Raw genomic sequence first — 18432 nt, 5'->3', positions numbered from 1 at the left:
TACCTAGAAACAATGCACTGAACAGAGTCTAGATCAATACCAAAAGAGAAAGCCATGACTTTAACCAACTCACCCGGTAGAATAAGTGCTACATAGGATTGGAGAAGCTTATCTGTGAGAAGTCTTTCAAAACAAAATACTCTTTTTGCAAAACAAGAGGTGAGAGTAGAGAGAAGACTGGAGCTCAGAATTTTTGTTAAACCAACAAAAAGCTAGGCAGGCCTTGTAACTTGATCACTTGTTTATTATGCGGGCAGTCGCTAGTAAATGACCCCAGAGAGAGAGAGAAAGAGAGAGAGACCAACTACTTATCATCGTGCAGGAGTGTGCCCGTGTGAGAGAAATCAGGACACTTACTACACTTTCCTACGGGACAGGAGTAATAGAAAGAACACACATTAAAGAAACGTAGACAGACAAGTCACAATATTGAAAGATTGCATTTCATGTGCCACTGGGAGTATGCTGTGTCATGCAGGAGTGTGCCCGTGTGAGAGAAATCAGGACACTTACAACTACACTTTCCTACGGGACAGGAGTAATAGAAAGAACACATTAAACAAACGTAGACAGACAAGTCACAATATTGAAAGATTGCATTTCATGTGCCACTGGGAGTATGCTGTGGCTTGCGACACCGCGCCATCTTGGGCAACTTAGCACAGTGAGTTATTGGTCAAACTCAAGAAGCATTCAAAAAGACCAAGTTATCTCGACCACACAAAAGGGAGTTCGCAAGCATGGGCAACAAAAAGATCACAAGGTCCAAAGCACACCTCAATGCAACAGGGCAAACACGTGCCAAAAAATGGGAAAGCTTACCTTAGCAGAGTTCCAGATAGATCCTTTCGTAGAAAAACCATTCGCTATCTATAAACAACTAATCTTTACACTTGCAAATGCAAGTCTTCCAATTTTGAATCACATACAAATCACCAATGGTGACCCCAATCTAAACAGAGCTATAAGAAGCTTGCTTCCAACCAGCTATTTATAACTAAATTTTGTCCATCTTTTCTGCTTTTACTGCAGGGTTGGCCTTAGCTAGTGCATCACGGGCAGCAGCGCGGTAGTCAAAGGAGCAATTGTGCCTGTCATGGTATCGGTGGAGGGAGCAAAATTGATTACCACATTTACATTTAAATCCCGTCAATCCGACACACTTCTTGCATGTGAAGCAACGGTTAGGCTGAGAAGGGGGTCCAAGGGGGTTTGATTGCTCAGCTGAAGAGGTGGAGCCATCCGTTCGGTTACAAACTTCAGGTGCCACAGCCACTTGACCCGATTCCAATGTCTGCTTGCCTGGCATAGCTGCAGCTGCCTTGGTTTCTTTCATAACCACATCACGATAGCATTGTGAGCAAAGATTCATAGTTGTTGCGCTTCCAAAAAAGCCGCAATTGTTGGAGCACAATATTGGCCCCTCAGGAGGTTGACGCCCTATCTCCTCCTTGTCCATCTTCCAACTTTCCTGCTCCATCGTAACTAGACCAAATACTCTTCCTTTATAATGCAGGCCCCACCACACAAACCTATAACTCTGATAGTAAAATATCGAATCAGGGAAAAACTGCTGAGCAAAAACAGTACAGAGCTCTATACTACCAAATTTTGTAAGATGAGTAACACTTCCAATAGGCTCTCTCTCTCTCTCTCTCTCTCTCTCTCTCTCTCTCTCTCTCTCCGCGCGCGCACGAGGAAAGGGGCTGTATTCTGTGTATAAAAGAGACCTATGGAGATGCTCAATAGCCTATCACCTAGAGGAAGTACAAACGCAAGGTAAAAATGTGTAGGCTATGTAAACGTCAAGGTGGTCTGTACGATGTGTAAAATGAGCCATTGGGGAGGTGTACACTGCCATGTGATGTGGGCATGATCCTGACTGAAAAATATTGACAAATCTCAACCATGTCACTTATTGATAAAGTTGACCCTATTAATAAGAGGTGCTTCAAAGTTCACATGCTTTGAACCACCTAGGCAGGGACTAATGCTAGAGTATGGGAACACTCCCTAGTGCCCACACTGGCAGACATTGGCGGTGCTCTTGTGCGATCAGAGGGTACGATGTGCACGTGAATCCTTGATCGGAGAAACTCGATCATATAAAGATTAAGGCCTGAACCCAGATCTGCTTCGCCGCCTTCATCAATCGGATGTGACTAATGAGATAGTGTACTGTTGAGAATGACAAATGATCTGTCAGGTGCAACGGAACGGTTCAAGGATTTTAACTCAGATCTAGTACTCCGCACAAACACAAGGTTACTCCACTTGAGAGGACTGAACCGAACACAATGAGAGAGAGAGAGAGAGAGAGAGAGAGAGAGAGAGAGAGAGAGAGTATGTGGGGTCCCAAACACCCTCAAGGGCCCTCTTGCTCTGATGCAAGAGCAAGTACTTGCTTTACATTACTTCTACAAATGCTACAACATTGAAATGCTGAATACTGAGTGCTTCATGCTGATGATCTACAAAAACGCTATGGGGGATGATGGCGAGGAGGGCTTGCAAAACGAGCGAGAGGAGAGAGAGATTCGACACAGGAAATAAAAAAAAGCACGCTTTTCTATTTGCTTGTATTAACTAAAACAAAAGCCTTACAATATATATAAAAGAGACTTTCCATGCACACTCCACATAGACTGGACTTTCCTCTGCATGCTATAAGGGGAGTTTCCCACGGGCTTAGACCACAGGGCTTGAACCCAACAATCCCAAGCCCGAACTAGACCGACCACTCTCATGATACCTCGAGTTTTTGGTGCACTCGTCAACCTGGTTGCACATAGCATGATTATCAAATTTCCATCAGAACCCATCAGGAGCATTTTTACAGTGCATAGACCTATTTTCCCTATTTTTGACATTTTTCACTTATTATTTTTAAGTGACTTTTGTTGGAAAGTAGGTAGGGCCATTTTGCTAAGTTTGTATAAATAGAAACCTAGCGCTAGCACTTTCTGGCAGAAGAGGCAGCAGGAGCACCGCTCAACAAGCACCTTCTCAGCAAGACCCCCGACTGCATGACCTAGCGGTTTGGCAACTCAGCATCAAGCTAGCGTTTTTGCAAGGACAAATCAGCCTTGGAGATTTTGCATTGCAGAGGAGCTTCGGCATTGGTAGACATAGCAAAACCACTTCACGACTGCAGATCAGCCCTAGCATCTTCGCGACGGAATCCCCACAAGCATCAGCGTTTTCAGTTTTCAGCAGTTAGCACTCGCAGATTAAGTCCCAAACCTCGCAGATCTCACCTTCCGCAGCAGATCCTCGCCGCACGGTGCAAGGTTACAAATTCAGCCCGGAAAACGCAGATTTCAGCATCTGCGTTTTCAACGCGTCGTCGTCGTACTGTCGTCATCGACATCGTCCCCTACATAGAGTCAGAATTCAGCAAATAAAGATTTGCAGATTTCAGCCCATTTCAGTCCGTCTCGTCGTCGTCCTCATCGTCGGCAAGTCCAAGCATTGTAGAGATTTGTGCAATCATAAGTAGACCACTCTCGCCATAGAGAGTGGGGCCTTCGGAGGAGGGTTTTACAACGTCTCTGGTGTCGCATTCTCCTCTCTCTCTCTCAGTCTCAGCACCTTCACTCACAGTGTCCATTCACTTTGTTTGTGTCCATTGCACTCTCTCATTAAGAAGGGAAGGCTCTCCCTTCCATAAGGAAAAGGAACCTTGAGCACAATTCGGAGCACTCATCTTGAGCAAAGTTCAAACATTCATTCCGTTGCACCTTACATTGGTATCAGAGCTTTGGCAGTGTTCTGTATCACTCAAGGAAAGAACCACAAGAATTTTTTTTGCTTGTAGCGGTCGCACTTAACCCAAGTTCTCTTGGGCGTGTCGATTCCTAATCGTGTTTTTGAAGAGTGACAGGAAACCCAAGAAAGAAGAAAGGGCTTGTCCAGCCTCCCCTTGTGCCTCTTTTCACTCATTGACAGCCGACCGTGCACTTAGCGGCCGGCCAATCGACGTGAGGTGGGAAAAAGCAACCTTGGTGTGAGCGCAAGGCCGCCAAGGGGTGTGCTCGCGGAAAAGAGTAGAACTCGGGTGAAGAGAAGATCCTTCTCTAACACAAATTGCAAGCGAAAGAAGAACCTCAAGAACCTCAAGACCCGCAAGAACCTCAAGACCTCAAGAACCAAGACCCCCAAGAACCCAAGTTCCTCGTGAACTTAAGAACCCAAGACCACAAGAACCCAAGACTTCAGTGGATGGTCATCACTCGAAGCGGAATGGATACTTCGCTTGGAGGTGATGAGCATGAGAGAGGCGAAGAAGAATTTTCCCCACCACGAGGTTTTTCTGACCCCCCCCCCTTCCCCATCTACGCCAAGGATTGCACTAACTCCTATGGAGGCTTTCGAAAAGATGATGATGGACAGGGAGTTAGAAAGCGACGAAATCATGGCAGCCATAGATCGTGAATATGAAGACAAAGTGGCAACCATAGAGCGTGAGTATGAGCAAGAACGCTTGAAAGCCAAAGAAAGACAAGCCGAATTCGATTGCGAGTGCGAAGAAAGACGGTTAACGTATGAAGCGCAGAGTGCCCAACAAATGAAAGAGATGTTGCGTCTCTTTTCTCAAGTGCAGGCACAGATGCAACAGGAACGGAAAAAGGAGACTCTCTCAGTCTCTTCTTCTCCCAAGCATGACACACATGATTTGCATAATGATCAAGATGTGATTTCTCACAAGCATGATGATTTGCATGAAGATGATGTGATTGTTCACAAGGATGATGTGATAGTTGATACATTTTCTAGTGATGCTAACCTCATTGCAGATTCGATCAATCACGCAGAACCAATCTTGGTTTTCAAGTCGAGGTCCACAGAACCCCCACAAGAAGATTCGATCCATCATGAAGAACCGATCTTGGCTCTCGAGCCTAGGTCTAAAGATCCCCCACAGGAAGTATTATGTATACGAATGATTAGTCAGCACGCATTGTTCGAGTGTTTCATTCGTGATCGTTTCCTGTGTTTTAGTCAATGTTTTTATGTGATCCCTTTTCCTAGGCATGACATTTTGTACGTTGAGCACGTTTCACTCATGAATGAGCACGGATGTATGCGGATTTCTCATGAAAAGCTGAAAAGTATGCATTCCAAGAAGTCACATTCCTTGTCTCTTCCTTGGCATCACACAGTTACAGAAAGAGCACAAGAAAGTATGAGCACCAAGCATGGGCATTTCTATTGTGAATTGCTACAGTTGATTGATTTAGATCAAAAGAGAAAGATTCGATCTCATTGTTTGCGTGTGTGTGGTGAACGGTTTAGCACTCCGTCTCTTTGTTCATCTACATTGCATGCACAACCTTTAGAAAAGACAAAAAAAATTCCAGTCACCTTACATGGAATAGGTATGTTCATGTTTTTGTGTTGGAAGTGGTTTTAAGAATTTTCAACCATGGAGATTCTTGAACAAGGAAGAAGCATGACTCTAGACGAAGTTGAAGCATCAAAGGAGCCACAGAAGACTATGTGTCGCTTTCGGCGCGGCCCAAAGAAGCAAGCGTTGCAGACCTTTATGAAGTTCAAGTACCGCACGACCCAAACATCAAAGTGGGCCGACGAAGAGTCCCTTCCAGGATTCCGGATGCTATTGGCGATCTCCCTCGACACCATACAGTTCGGTACCAGTACCTCACTTTGAAAAGGAGGGGATGTCACGTGACGCATCCAACCCTATGTGTCCGTGGACAAGCTACAACATGACCAGGGTTCAGTTCCGTCAAGTCAGTCTAGAATAGGAAGTGATATGGCACTTTTGTGAGTCTGTTCGTAGACCGTGCATGTCCAGACACTTAAGAGTAGATGCATATCCTCTGGTTGCACATAGCATGATTATTAGATTTCCATCAGAACCCATCAGGAGCATTTTTACAGGCATAGACCTATTTTCCCTATTTTTGACATTTTTCACTAATTATTTTTAAGTGACTTTTGTTGGAAAGTAGGTTGGGTCATTTTGCTAAGTTTGTATAAATAGAAACCTAGCGCTAGCACTTTTTGGCAGAAGAGGCAGCAGGAGCACCGCTCAATAGGCACCTTCTCAATAGGACCCCCGACTGCATGACCTAGCGTTTTTGCAACTCAGCATCAAGCTAGCGTTTTTGCAAGGACAGATCAGCCTTGGCGATTTTGCATTGCGGAGGAGCTTCGGCATTGGTAGACATAGCAGAACCACTTCACGACTGCAAATCAGCCCTAGCATCTTTGCGACGGAATCCCACAAGCATCAGCGTTTTCAGTTTTCAGCAGTTAGTACTCGCAGATTAAGTCCCGAACCTCGCAGATCTCACCTTCCCGCAGCAGATCATCGCCGCACGGTCAGATTCCGCAAGGTTTACAAATTCAGCCCGGAAAATGCAGATTTCAGCATCTGTGTTTTCAGCTCGTCGTCGTCGTACTGTCGTCATCGACATCGTCCCCGACATAGAGTCAGAATTCAGCAGATAAAGATTTGCAGAATTCAGCCCGTCTCGTCGTCGTCCTCATCGTTGGCAAGTCCAAGCATTGTAGAGATTTGTGTAATCATAAGTAGACCACTCTCGCCATAGAGAGTGGGGCCTTCGGAGGAGGGTTTTACAATGTCTCTGGTGTCGCATTCTCTTCTCTATCTCTCAGTCTCAGCACCTTCACTCACAGTGTCCATTCACTTTGTTTGTGTCCATTGCACTCTCTCATTAAGAACGGAAGGCTCTCCCTTCCACAGGAAAAAGGAACCTTGAGCACAGTTCGGAGCACTCATCTTGAGCAAAGTTCAAACATTCATTCCGCTGCACCTTACAGCTATCCAAAATCCAATAATCGAATCTCATGTTGTAGCAATGCTTTAATATGTTGTGTGCAAAGTCGACAAGGCTTGTCATTGACAGATGTGTTTTAATATGTTGAAAAAAAATTGTTGTGCCTAGAAAACTTGCTTGCCTTGTCCTTAAACTTAAGATTTTGAAGTTAAATTCTGCAGCTTTTGCCAAGAACTCACCAAATGAAAATGCTCCTGTTAGGTGCAGCGGAATGATTGTTTGCGCTTTGCTCAAGATGAGTGCTCCGAACTGTGCTCAAGGTTCCTTTTAGTTCTTATGGAAGGGAGAGCCTTCTGTTCCTAACGGAGAGTGCTATGATCACGAACAAAGTGAGTGGATATTGTGCGTGCAAGTGTATGAGACTGAGAGATAGAGAGAGAAGAGAGATACGACACCAGAGACGTTGTAAAACCCTCCTCCGAAGGCCCCACTCCGCTCGGCGAGGGTGGTCTACTTATGATTGCACAATCTGGTACAAATGGTATGCATGTGACTGATGCAAGTCTAGGCTATGTCGACGATGACGACGGTGATGACGAAGTCGACCTAAGGGCTGAAATCTGCAATCTTTCTACTGCTGTCCAAAAACGCTATGGGCTGAAATCTGCTAATCTTCTATCTGCTGAATTCTGACTCTATGTCGATGACGACGACGCGCTGAAAAACGCAGATGCTGAAATCTGCGTTTTCCGGGCTGAAACTGTAAACCTTGCGGAAACTGACCATGCGGCGAGGAACTGCTGCAGGAAGGTGAGATCTGCGAGGTTCGGGACTTGATCTGCGATGTCGAACTGCTCAAAACTGACAACGCTAGTCCTAGGGCTGATTCTGTCGCGATAGATCTGCAAAACGCTGAGGTTGCTGGCAGATGCAAAAAACGCTAGGGCTGAAAATGGTGTTTCTGTCGCCGCGGTTCTGCAAATACAAAAACGCTAGGCTGATCTACTAGGGTCTTGTCGCCTGGGATTTGCAAGGGCAAAACGTTGGCTGCTCTACGGTGTCTGGTCCAAAAACGCTAGCCAAGCTGCTGAGGAGCAAAAACGCTAGTCCTTGGGTTCTGTTGGGGCTTTGTTGAGAAGGTGCCAGTTGAGCATGTGCTCCTGCTGCCTCTTCTGCCAGAAAGTGGACTGATTGAACCCTGATCATGCTGTAGCTTGTCCACGGACACATAGGGCTGGATGTGTCACGTGACATCCCCTCCTTTTCAAAGTGAGGTACTGGTACCGAACTGTATGGCGTCGAGGGAGATCGCCAATAGCTTCCGGAATCCTGGAAGGAACTCTTCGTCGGCCCACTCTTATGTGTGGGTCGTGCGGTACTTGAACTTCATAAAGGTCTGCAACGCTTGCTTCTTTGGGCCGCGCCGAAAGCGACACAAAGTCTTCTTAGTCTCCTTCAATGCTTCAACTTCATCTAGAGACCTGCTTCTTTCGTCTTCAAGAATCTCCATGGCTGAAAATTCCTGAAACCATTTCCAACACAAAACCATGAACATACCTATTCCATGTAAAGTGAATGGAAAAAATCTTGTCTTCTCTAAAGACTGTGTATGCAATGTAGATGAACATAGAGACGGAGTGACAAACCGTTCATCAACCACATGCAAACAATGAGATTGAATCTTTTCTGTTTGATCGAAATCAATCAACTGTGGCAATTCACAACGGAAATGCCCATGCTTGGTGCTCATACTTTTATGTGCTCGTTCGGAAACTGTGTCATGCCAAGGAAGAGACATGGAATGTGACTTCCTTACATACATACTTTTCAACTTTTCATGAGAAATCCGCATACATTCGTGCTCATCCATGAGAGAAACGTGCTCAACATACAATATGTCATGCCTAGGAAAAGGGATCACATAAAGATGCTGACTAAAATACAAGAAACGATCACGAATGAAACACTCGAATAATGCGTGCGTATCAATCATGCGAACACATAATACTTCCTGTGAGGGTTCTTTGGACCTAGGCTCGAGAGCCAAGATCGATCCTTTGTGATTGACAGAATCTACAACGAGGTTAGCTTCGCTAGAAAAAGCATCAACTAACACATCATTTTGGTGAACAATCACATCTTCTTCATGCAAATCATCATGCTCGTGAGAAATCACATCTTGATCATGCAAATCATCATGCTTGTCATTGTCATTCAAATCATCATGCTTCTCACAATCATGCAAATCCTGGGTAGCATGCTGTGGAGAAGAAGAGACTGAGAGAGTCTCCTTTTCCCGAATCTCTTGCATCTGTGCCTGAACTTGAGAAAAGAGTCGCAAGAATTCTTTCATGTGTTGGTCGCTCTTTGCTTTGAGGGCTTTGTTCTTGCAATCAAATTTGGCTTGTATTTCTTTGGCTTCCAAGCGTGCTTGCTCGTGCTCACGCTCTATGGCTGCCCTTCGTTCTTCGTAGGCCTTTCTTTCTGCTTCTCTTTCTACTTTTCTTTCTTAGCGTTCTAACTGTCTTTCCTTAAACAACTGCTTCAACTCCTCCATAGGAGTTAGTGAAACCTTTGTCGTAGATGGGGAAGGGGGAGGGTCGGAAAAACCTCCTGGTCGGGAAAATTCTTCTTCGCCTCTCTCATGCTCATCACCTCCAAGCGAAGTATCCATTCCACTTCGAGTGATGACCATTCTGCAATCGTCGGTTCTTGTGGGTTCTTAAGTTCACGAGGAACTTGGGTTCTTGGGGGTCTTAATTCTTGAGGTTCTTGAGGTTTTCTTTCGCTTGCAAACCGTGTTTGAGAAGGATCTTCTCTTCACCCGAGTTCTACTCCTTTCCGCGGGCGCACCCCTTGACGGCCTTGCGCTCACACCAAGGTTGCTTTTTCCCACCTCACGTCGATTGGCCGGCCGCTAAGTGCACGGTCCGCTCTCAATGAGTGAAAAGAGACACAAGGGGAGGCTGGACAAGCCCTTCTTTCTTGGGATTCCTGTCACTCTTCAAAAAACACGATTAGGAATCGACACGCCCAAGTGAACTTGGGTTCGTGCGACCTCAACAAGCAAAAAAAATTCTTGTGGTTCTTTACTTAAGTAATACAAAACACTGCCAAAGCTCTGATACCAATGTTAGGTGCAGCGGAATGATTGTTTGCGCTTTGCTCAAGATGAGTACTCCGAACTGTGCTCCAAGGTTCCTTTTAGTTCTTATGGAAGGAAGAGCCTTCCGTTCTTTATGGAGAGTGCTATGATCACGAACAAAGTGAGTGGATATTGTGCGTGCAAGTGTATGAGACTGAGAGATAGAGAGAGAAGAGATATACGACACCAGAGACGTTGTAAAACCCTCCTCCGAAGGCCCCACTCTCGTCGACGAGAGTGGTCTACTTACGATTGCACAATCTCGTACAAATGGTATGCATGTGACTGATGCAAGTCTAGGCTATGTTGACGATGACGACGGTGATGACGAAGTCGACCTAAGGGCTGAAATCTGCAATCTTTCTACTGCTGTCCAAAAACGCTATGGGCTGAAATCTGCTAATCTTCTATCTGCTGAATTCTGACTCTATGTCGATGACGACGACGCGCTGAAAAACGCAGATGCTGAAATCTGCGTTTTCCGGGCTGAAACTGTAAACCTTGCGGAAACTGACCATGCGGCGAGGAACTGCTGCAGGAAGGTGAGATCTGCGAGGTTCGGGACTTGATCTGCGATGTCGAACTGCTCAAAACTGACAACGCTGGTCTCCTAGGGCTAATTCTATCGCGATAGATCTGCAAAACGCTGAGGTTGCTGGCAGATGCAAAAAACGCTAGGGCTGAAAATGGTGTTTCTGTCGCCGCGGTTCTGCAAATGCAAAAACGCTAGGCTGATCTGCTAGGGTCTTGTCGCCTGGGATCTGCAAGGGCAAAACGTTGGCTGCTCTACGGTGTCTGGTCCAAAAACGCTAGCCAAGCTGCTGAGGAGCAAAAACGCTAGTCCTTGGGTTCTATTGGGGCTCTGTTGAGAAGGTGCCAGTTGAGCATGTGCTCCTGCTGCCTCTTCTGCCAGAAAGTGCTAACTCTAGTTTGCTTATATACAAACTTAGCAAAATTGCCCTATCTACTTTTGTTGGAAAGTAACTTAAAAATAATAAGTGAAAATACCAAAAATAGGGAAAATAGGCTAAATGCACTGAAAAATTCCCCTAACTGAATCTGATGGATTCTGAAGGGAATACTGATGATCATGTTGTGTGCAACCAGAGGATATGCATCTATGCTAAGTGACTAGGCATGCACGGTCTACGAATAGACTCACAAAAGTGCCAGATCACTTCTAATCTAAACTTGACTGGACTGATTGAACTCTGATCATGCTGTAGCTTGTCCACGGACACATAGGGCTGGATGTGTCACGTGACAGCTCCGTACTTCGTCCAATCGCCCTCGTAGATTAGAAGCACTACTAGCAATTGTTGCTCCGTCAATTGGCCTTACTGCGTGCTTTTTGAAAAGCTATCTCGCCTCTTCACTCACAATCAACAAGCCCTTCGCAGACAACGTAGCATTTTGAGAAGTTGTTAAGTCGCCTACTGCTACCTCCGCCAAGATTTGGCTGCGTTTTGATCCAACCTCCTGGCTGCTAGCTGTCGGCTAGCTCTGCATGCGCTACCTTGCAAATTTGACAGCGTTTTGAAACACTCCGCAGGTTCTGCGCACCCGCCTTAGTGTGCTACATGCAACGGCGTCTCAAAACGTTCTTGCAGAAGTGCACCTCACCTAGGAGACCACGACGATGGCGCATGCGTTTTGAGAGGCTGACCTAGCGCTTGAACTGCCGCCTTGCCTTGGGCAGGCTCTACAGCGTTTCGACTTTCGAGATGCCTGCCTGGGCTCGCCTTGCCTTGCCAGCGCCAAGAGCACCAAGCTTTGATACCAGGTGTTAGGTGCAGTGGAGCCTATGGGGGATGATGGCGAGGTGCCATGGCGAGGAGGGCTTGCAGAACGAGCGAGAGAGGATAGAGAGATTCGACAAAGGAAATTTAAAAAAGCACGCTTTTCTATTTGCTTGTATTAACTAAAACAAAAGCCTTACAATATATATAAAAGAGACTTTCCATGCACACTCCACATAGACTAGACTTTCCTCTGCATGCTATAAGGGGAGTTTTGCATGGGCTTAGACCACAGGGCTTGAACCCAACAATTTTGACGTTGAGGAGTGATCTGATGCAAAGGGAGGAGGCGGAGCAACGTAAATAACCCTACAACTTCACTTTAAGGGTTTCTATTTAATAAATGAAGTGAGGGCCTGATCACATGCCCATATGCTTAAGTGACTATAATGTGCAAGTGAGGGTATGCAACTATTGACATGTCTAGACATGCAGGTAAAGGAGCCATACTAAATCCCTAAGCTTTCGCTTTCCTAACTAAGATTGATGCTGACATGTAGCAGTAGCTTGTCCACGTGGCTCAAATGCAATGCACACATGACATGATTAGATTCGAGCATTGACACATTCCCATAGCTTCACTCCCATAGGATCCTTTGGCTTTTGAAATTTACTGTTGACAAAACCTCCAAGATCATAAGAGTCGAAGACCGCGGTCATGGTTACTTTCCAAATTGCATAATTCTCGCCATTCAATTGCCAATCCCTCCATAGGAAAGGTAGGTATCTTGATTTGTTCATCACGTACATTGGAGTAGAACTGGGACCAATCTCCCCACTCCTCGTTGATTAAGGCTTCATCATGAACTTCCTCTCCTTGTACTTCTTCATCATGGACCGAGCTATTAAATCCAAATATCACCCCTCTGCATTGTGTGAGAGAACTCAAATCAGCCCACTACAGCCGAGATCAACCCCCCAATGAGTCAAAAACAACAAAAAATAGCAAACCATCTCTTTTCATCGCGAAATTTCAACACCAAAAACTCCCACAAATCACCAAGAACTCGAGAGCACGTCGCTCTCATAACATGTTAAAGGTGCAATGGGAAAGGGTGAGTTGGGTGAGATCTCGTCTGCAACCACGAGCAAACCTCCTCTCGGTACCAGCCAACCAATGGATCTCGCGGCAGATCTCGGAGACGTCATCCAATCGTGTACCGCCCACCAAACAAGCACGGGAAATCGATCTGCAATGCAACCAGCAATGGAGGGTGTCAGAGCGGAGGAGAGAGGAAGCGCTATAGGGAGCAAAAGGTATCCCTCACAAAAAAGCTAGAGAGGAAACACGTTGGTGTGAACAAAATGCTAGAGAGAGAAAACGCTAGAGAGAGTGCACTCAGACCCAAATTCTAGCAAGCTCTGCTAATCTGATATACCAAAAGTACAAGGAGGGGGTCTGCATATATAGACAAACCAAAAGTATACCCTACCTACGGGTGTATCCCACGAGTTGGTAAAAATGGACCAACATCTAACAAATGTGTAAAGTCACTGTATAAGTCACATGTTGCCAGCATTTATAAGCAAAACTACAAAACATTGGAAACTCTGGCCCAAGAAAGCCTAGGAACAAGAGTCCCGCCTCATGCCAACCTACTGGGTAGGCAACATAGTGGATTGCATTGCTGAGAACGTATATCTACCTCAGGTAGAGCTGGGCACAACCACAAAACAATCCTCACATCCTAATCTACTCCTTAAAGATATTGGAGCCACCAGTCTAACAAGTTCTTGATCTTCATCTTCGTCTTCAGATATTTCAATGAGTCCCTCCTTTCTCTAATTCCAAGGACGAGGAAAAGAGGTGAAAGAAGTGGAGAAAGACTAAGAAAAGCAAATCCAAGAAGAAGTCTAGAAAGCACAGAAAGCATTCTAGCGTTTCCGAGGAGGAAACCCCATCCTCTTCAAACAATTCAGACAGTGATTCTGGGGCTTTCGACACTAATTATGGGAAGAAGCCGAACCACCTAATGAGACCAACTCAGTTTGACTACTTGGAAAAGAAGAAAAGGAAGACCAAGGAGTTCAAGGATGAGGATCAAACCATATGGTTTGACACTTTTTTAGGCTTCAAGGATGTCCATCAAGGTCTTGCCAACATACAGCAGTTTCACACCGCTCTCTTGGGGTCGCTTATCCAAAGCCTCCAAAGTCTAGGTAATGCTTAGATACGGTAGTCAACCCTACTCGTACATAAGAAAGCTCTGAAAACGTGTAAGCTTCAAAAGACTATCCACTTCGGAATGATTGACTAAGAATCTGAGGATGACAAGGAAAGATACCTTGGTTACTTGCTGTCAACGGTTTTGAAATACCTTTTTGCTAGTAGCTTCTTTTCGGAAAATCCCTTCTTGGAGCAGATGGAGCGGTTTTATTATAGTCTAGCAAAAGAAATTCAGTGGTGTTGTTTGTCCCAAAGCATTCAAATGCTCATGGAACATGCCAAAGACAATTTTTCTATGCATTCCGGCTCCTTGACTTAACCCTTCACACAAGCTAGTGTCCACTTCAACAGGAAAAGGGTCTTCCGACGACAAAAAGAAGAAGGGCAAGAAACAGAATAAGAGACCGACCAGCCCAAATTGAAAGTCGAGCAACATGCACAATACTATAAAGAGGGCAACAAGGACACATTCTTGCAAAGTGTCGTAAGCAAGAACATAAGAAGTTGAGGACAAGCCAGAGACTTCAAAATCGACACAAGAACGAGCAAAAGGGAAGACAAAAGGCAAGACTAGTTTCAAATTTTATGGGGGCAACCTTAGTGTCACAAACTACTGAAGTGTCAAGCCATTGAAGAATGGAGCCAACCTACACATCTCGGCCAAGGGGCCTAAACCCTAAGAAGAAGCAGCAGAAGAGAAGAAGAAGCAACAAAAAGTTTTACCAACTTGCAAAGTGTTGCCGAGTGGCCTATTTTTAAAGAGGAGTTCCCACCAACTTATGGGACCCCATTTGATGGGGCCCAAATGACCTAAAGAGATCAAATAAAGCAAGACCCACACAAATCTCTTATGCATAAATTGTTGATGGTGTGAACTATACCGACACCCATGATTTATGTTGACGACGTGGTAGCCTGTACAGACTTCCCTGTTTTACGCGGCTTGCTGATGACGTGGTAGGCTGTACGGATTTCCCATGTTTTGTGTTGTACTGCTTTTGGACCAGATGCTTTTGAGTTTATAGCCTTTCATGTAAACTGCTTTTGAGACGCCAAGGGCCTTTAAATATGTGTAGAGGGCTCAGTCTCTCGCACTCTTCCGGGTGAAGGTGCAGAGCGGGAGTACCAGCATTGTACTCAGTTCAAGCATTATAAAGATATACCGAAAGGGGCGCCAAGGTTTGCGGCTAGTGCTCTCTTGGGGTCTCGTGTCGTGCATCTTTTTCAATTCAATTGTTATTTGAAGTACTTAAAGTTGTTCAGTTTGTTCTTTTCCGTTGACACGTGGTGCCCGCAAAAAAATTTCGAGCCACTGTTTTTCTCAGAAGCATTGCTATGCAGTGGTGGAAGTCTAGCTATCAAGCCGCACACTCCAAAAACTTGGCAAGCTTTCAAGAAAAATTTTGTCCGAAGTTACATGCCTTCAAACATCTTTCTTTGGAGTGTAGCTTCTGACAAAGTGGGGTATCCTAAAATGCGCCATAACCTTGGAGGTCCAATGTGATTGCTTTGTCTTGGGACTACCATCACCGCCACAAAAAACACTATCTATCGAGGCTTATTTCGACTATTCAAGAGCTTATGGACCATGTTACAATCAACTACAAATTTATGGAGGAAATCTAACCCAAATTTTGGTGCAGATTTCAAGACAGAAGCCCTATCAACTTTCAAGCTCGACTGATGTCAAGAATGCATTTTCAGTTTAAATTGACAATTTTCTGCATTTTGTTTGAGAACTTGTTTGGTGATCATATTTGGAATTTGTCTGGAATTTGTTTGAAATGGATAGAATCTGTTCTGAACCTGTCTTGGTGCCGATTTGAATTGTTTTGACTCTAGTTTTAATATTGCTTTCAATGCTTGGTGTATTACTTTCGAGTGGAGTAGTGAGAAATGTTGTTTTGGTATTGTCTGAACAAAAAAATGACACAGATTGGATATCTGGGGAGCATTTCGTTGTATGCTTGAAAACCTCGGAATGATGTAGACGAGATGTCTCATGAGCATTACGTTGTATGCTTGAACCTCCCAGATGATGCAGGTTGCGGTCTGGGGGGCGTTTGGCTGTAAAAGGCCTCTATATCTCTCAACTCGGATCTTTTTAGGTTATGCGGGAGGAGTGATGAGAGAGTCGTTGAACAGCTCATGGCCCAGACCTAGATGGTTATTTGCGGGGGGAGTGTTTATCAGCGACTTTAAGTTTCTATGTCTTGTAACATGTATATGTGAGCATTTGTGTTGCATTGTGATGTGCCAAACACTGAATACTTCTTATTGGATGAGATTTGTATGGGAAACCAACGACCCAGGATATCAAGAGCTCCAATCTGGAATGAGACTCTTTATTGGAATTTGGATGAGATTTTTCTAGAAGCAAACGACCCAAGATATCAAGAGCTCCAATTTGGAATGAGAAAATTGATTGTCCCTCGAAATGACCCTCGAAAATTTTTGAGCTAACTTGAGTTGTTTTGCAGATACACGGACGATTACTTTCTTTCAAGACAAGGGATTTCACGAACTGCTGACGTGTCAAGCCTCTAGAGAATAAAGCCAACCTGCACATCTCGACCGAGGGGCCTAAACCCTAAGAAGAAGCAGCAAAAGAAGAAGAAGCAAAAGAAGTAGTAGCAGCATAAGTTTTACCAGCTTACAAAGTCTTGCCGAGTCGCCTATTTTTAAAGAGGAGTTCCCACCAACTTATGGGACCCATTCGATGGGACCCAAGTGACCTAAAGAGATTAAATAAAGCAAGACACACACACACAATCTCTTTTGCGTAAATTATTGATGATGTGACAGCTGTACAGACGTTCACGATTTGCGTTGATGATGTGACAACTTGTACAGACTTTCGCGTTTTACGCTACTGACTGTTGACATGGCACGTTGTACGGATTTCCCATGTTTTGCGTTGGGCTGCTTTTGAACCAGATGCTTTTGAATTTATAGCTTTTCATGTGAACTGCTTTTGAGAGGCCAAGGGCCTTTATATATGTGAGAGGGCTCGATCTCTGACACTCTTCCGGGTGAAGGTGAAGAGCGCGTACCCAAAGTAAGATGTCCCAAAAGATATTTATCAAAATTGTCCTGCTAGTCAACTTTAGCCTCTGAAGCTAGCCTCTAAAGAATGTTAATATGACTCTCCCCACCCATTTTCCAACATTGCAAATATGCAACACATATATGGACCAAAAATTTCTATATAAATGTATAGGTCGTAGGTACCCCATACACACTACATAAAAATTAATATATGGAGCCAAAACATAAAGCATGCTACACAATACCGGATGAGAAAAAATGTAAAAAATAAAAATAAAAAACCAACATAAAGCATATTACACAATATTGAATAAAATAAGATGTAATAAATTACTTTATGTAACCGACATAACGTATAATACACAATACCGGAACATGTAATCAAAGATGTGTATAATGTGATGTATATGATGCGATAATTGCAACTATGTAAACCATTGAAGCTCCATTATCATTGCTTACTTGTCATTAGCTATGCTCTACCAATAAAATCCTCGAATAGTCTTGATAGGCAATCATAGCACCTAACTTGGCAACCAAGACATAAATCTCAAGCAAAACAATCTCAGTTAGACCTCAACCAACATAATAAGCACTTTGCTAAATTCATGGCATGCTAAAGTACATTCAGCCTTAACATGGACTTGTACCCATCGATCTGTCCAAGTGTGTGCACATTATTAAGTATTTAAGCCTACGTACAGAATGGATAGGTGTTTAAGCAGAAACAAGCACATGCAAAAACAAGCTCGCACAGTTAGCAAGAATTAGTTCAAAATTCACACACACGAGAAAGAGTTCCCATGCAAAGCTCTCTCTCTTCTCACATAAATAGACACAAACCAGGACCACGGTAGGTAAGCAAGTATGTGTGTGGTGTGTGTGTGTGTGTGTGTGAGTGTGACGTAATCGAACACAGAAATAACGATGAGGACTAGTAGGATTAGGGCTACCTGGTTCGAATGTGGGGAAACGCAGGAAAGCTTCGTGTGTCTGTCTGGCTATGGCGACCAAGGACGAAACTCTGCTAAATAACTTGTAAAAATATGTCCTTTGCTTCGCTGTCCCTTCATATGTGTGTCGCTTTACCAGGAAAAGAAAGCCCAAAATCATACTTATCTATTGATTAGATTTATCCAAAGTGAAAGGCTACGCACGTGAATCAGCACTATCTAACACGCGGTGTGAGTGGTGGGATTGAAGGTGTTGGATCCCCATGGGAATCTCGAGGCAGATGGACGGTCAAAAAAAAATACACCCTTGTTTATAGCCAAGCTTCTTGAACCTGGAACCTCTGCTTTGTGGGGATCATGGCCTAACCAAGTCACCCACACACATCATGTAATTTCAATGGCAAACATAAGTTTTATAAATAAACTTGAGCACCCACTCTCCCTTGTCCTAGTTTACTAATTTTGTCCTTGTTTACTTCTAAAATTCTGACGATGTTGCGTTTCTCATGACTCCCGCTCGGAGTTCCTCACCATGGTCCCATAGGGGCTTCAT

At 44.5% G+C, this 18432-nt stretch overlaps 1 protein-coding gene across 1 annotated transcript; it reads right to left on the bottom strand.

Moving 5' to 3' along the window:
- Positions 1-781: 781 nt before the first annotated feature.
- LOC147452755 (zinc finger A20 and AN1 domain-containing stress-associated protein 4-like) lies at positions 782-18038 on the bottom strand. The gene is made up of 2 exons (XM_086518354.1): positions 17880-18038; positions 782-1540 (listed from the first exon to the last, which is right to left on the bottom strand). The coding sequence occupies exon 2, from the start codon at positions 1478-1480 to the stop codon at positions 998-1000; it is 483 nt and encodes a 160-aa protein (XP_086374480.1). The 5' UTR covers positions 1481-1540; positions 17880-18038; the 3' UTR covers positions 782-997.
- Between the last annotated feature and the right edge of the window lie 394 nt (positions 18039-18432).

This window comes from Adiantum capillus-veneris, chromosome 8, assembly GCF_014529385.1.
Source record: "Adiantum capillus-veneris isolate H3 chromosome 8, ASM1452938v2, whole genome shotgun sequence".
In the NCBI taxonomy this organism is placed as follows: domain Eukaryota; kingdom Viridiplantae; phylum Streptophyta; class Polypodiopsida; order Polypodiales; family Pteridaceae; genus Adiantum; species Adiantum capillus-veneris.
This window is presented reverse-complemented; position numbering and strand designations above follow the sequence as displayed.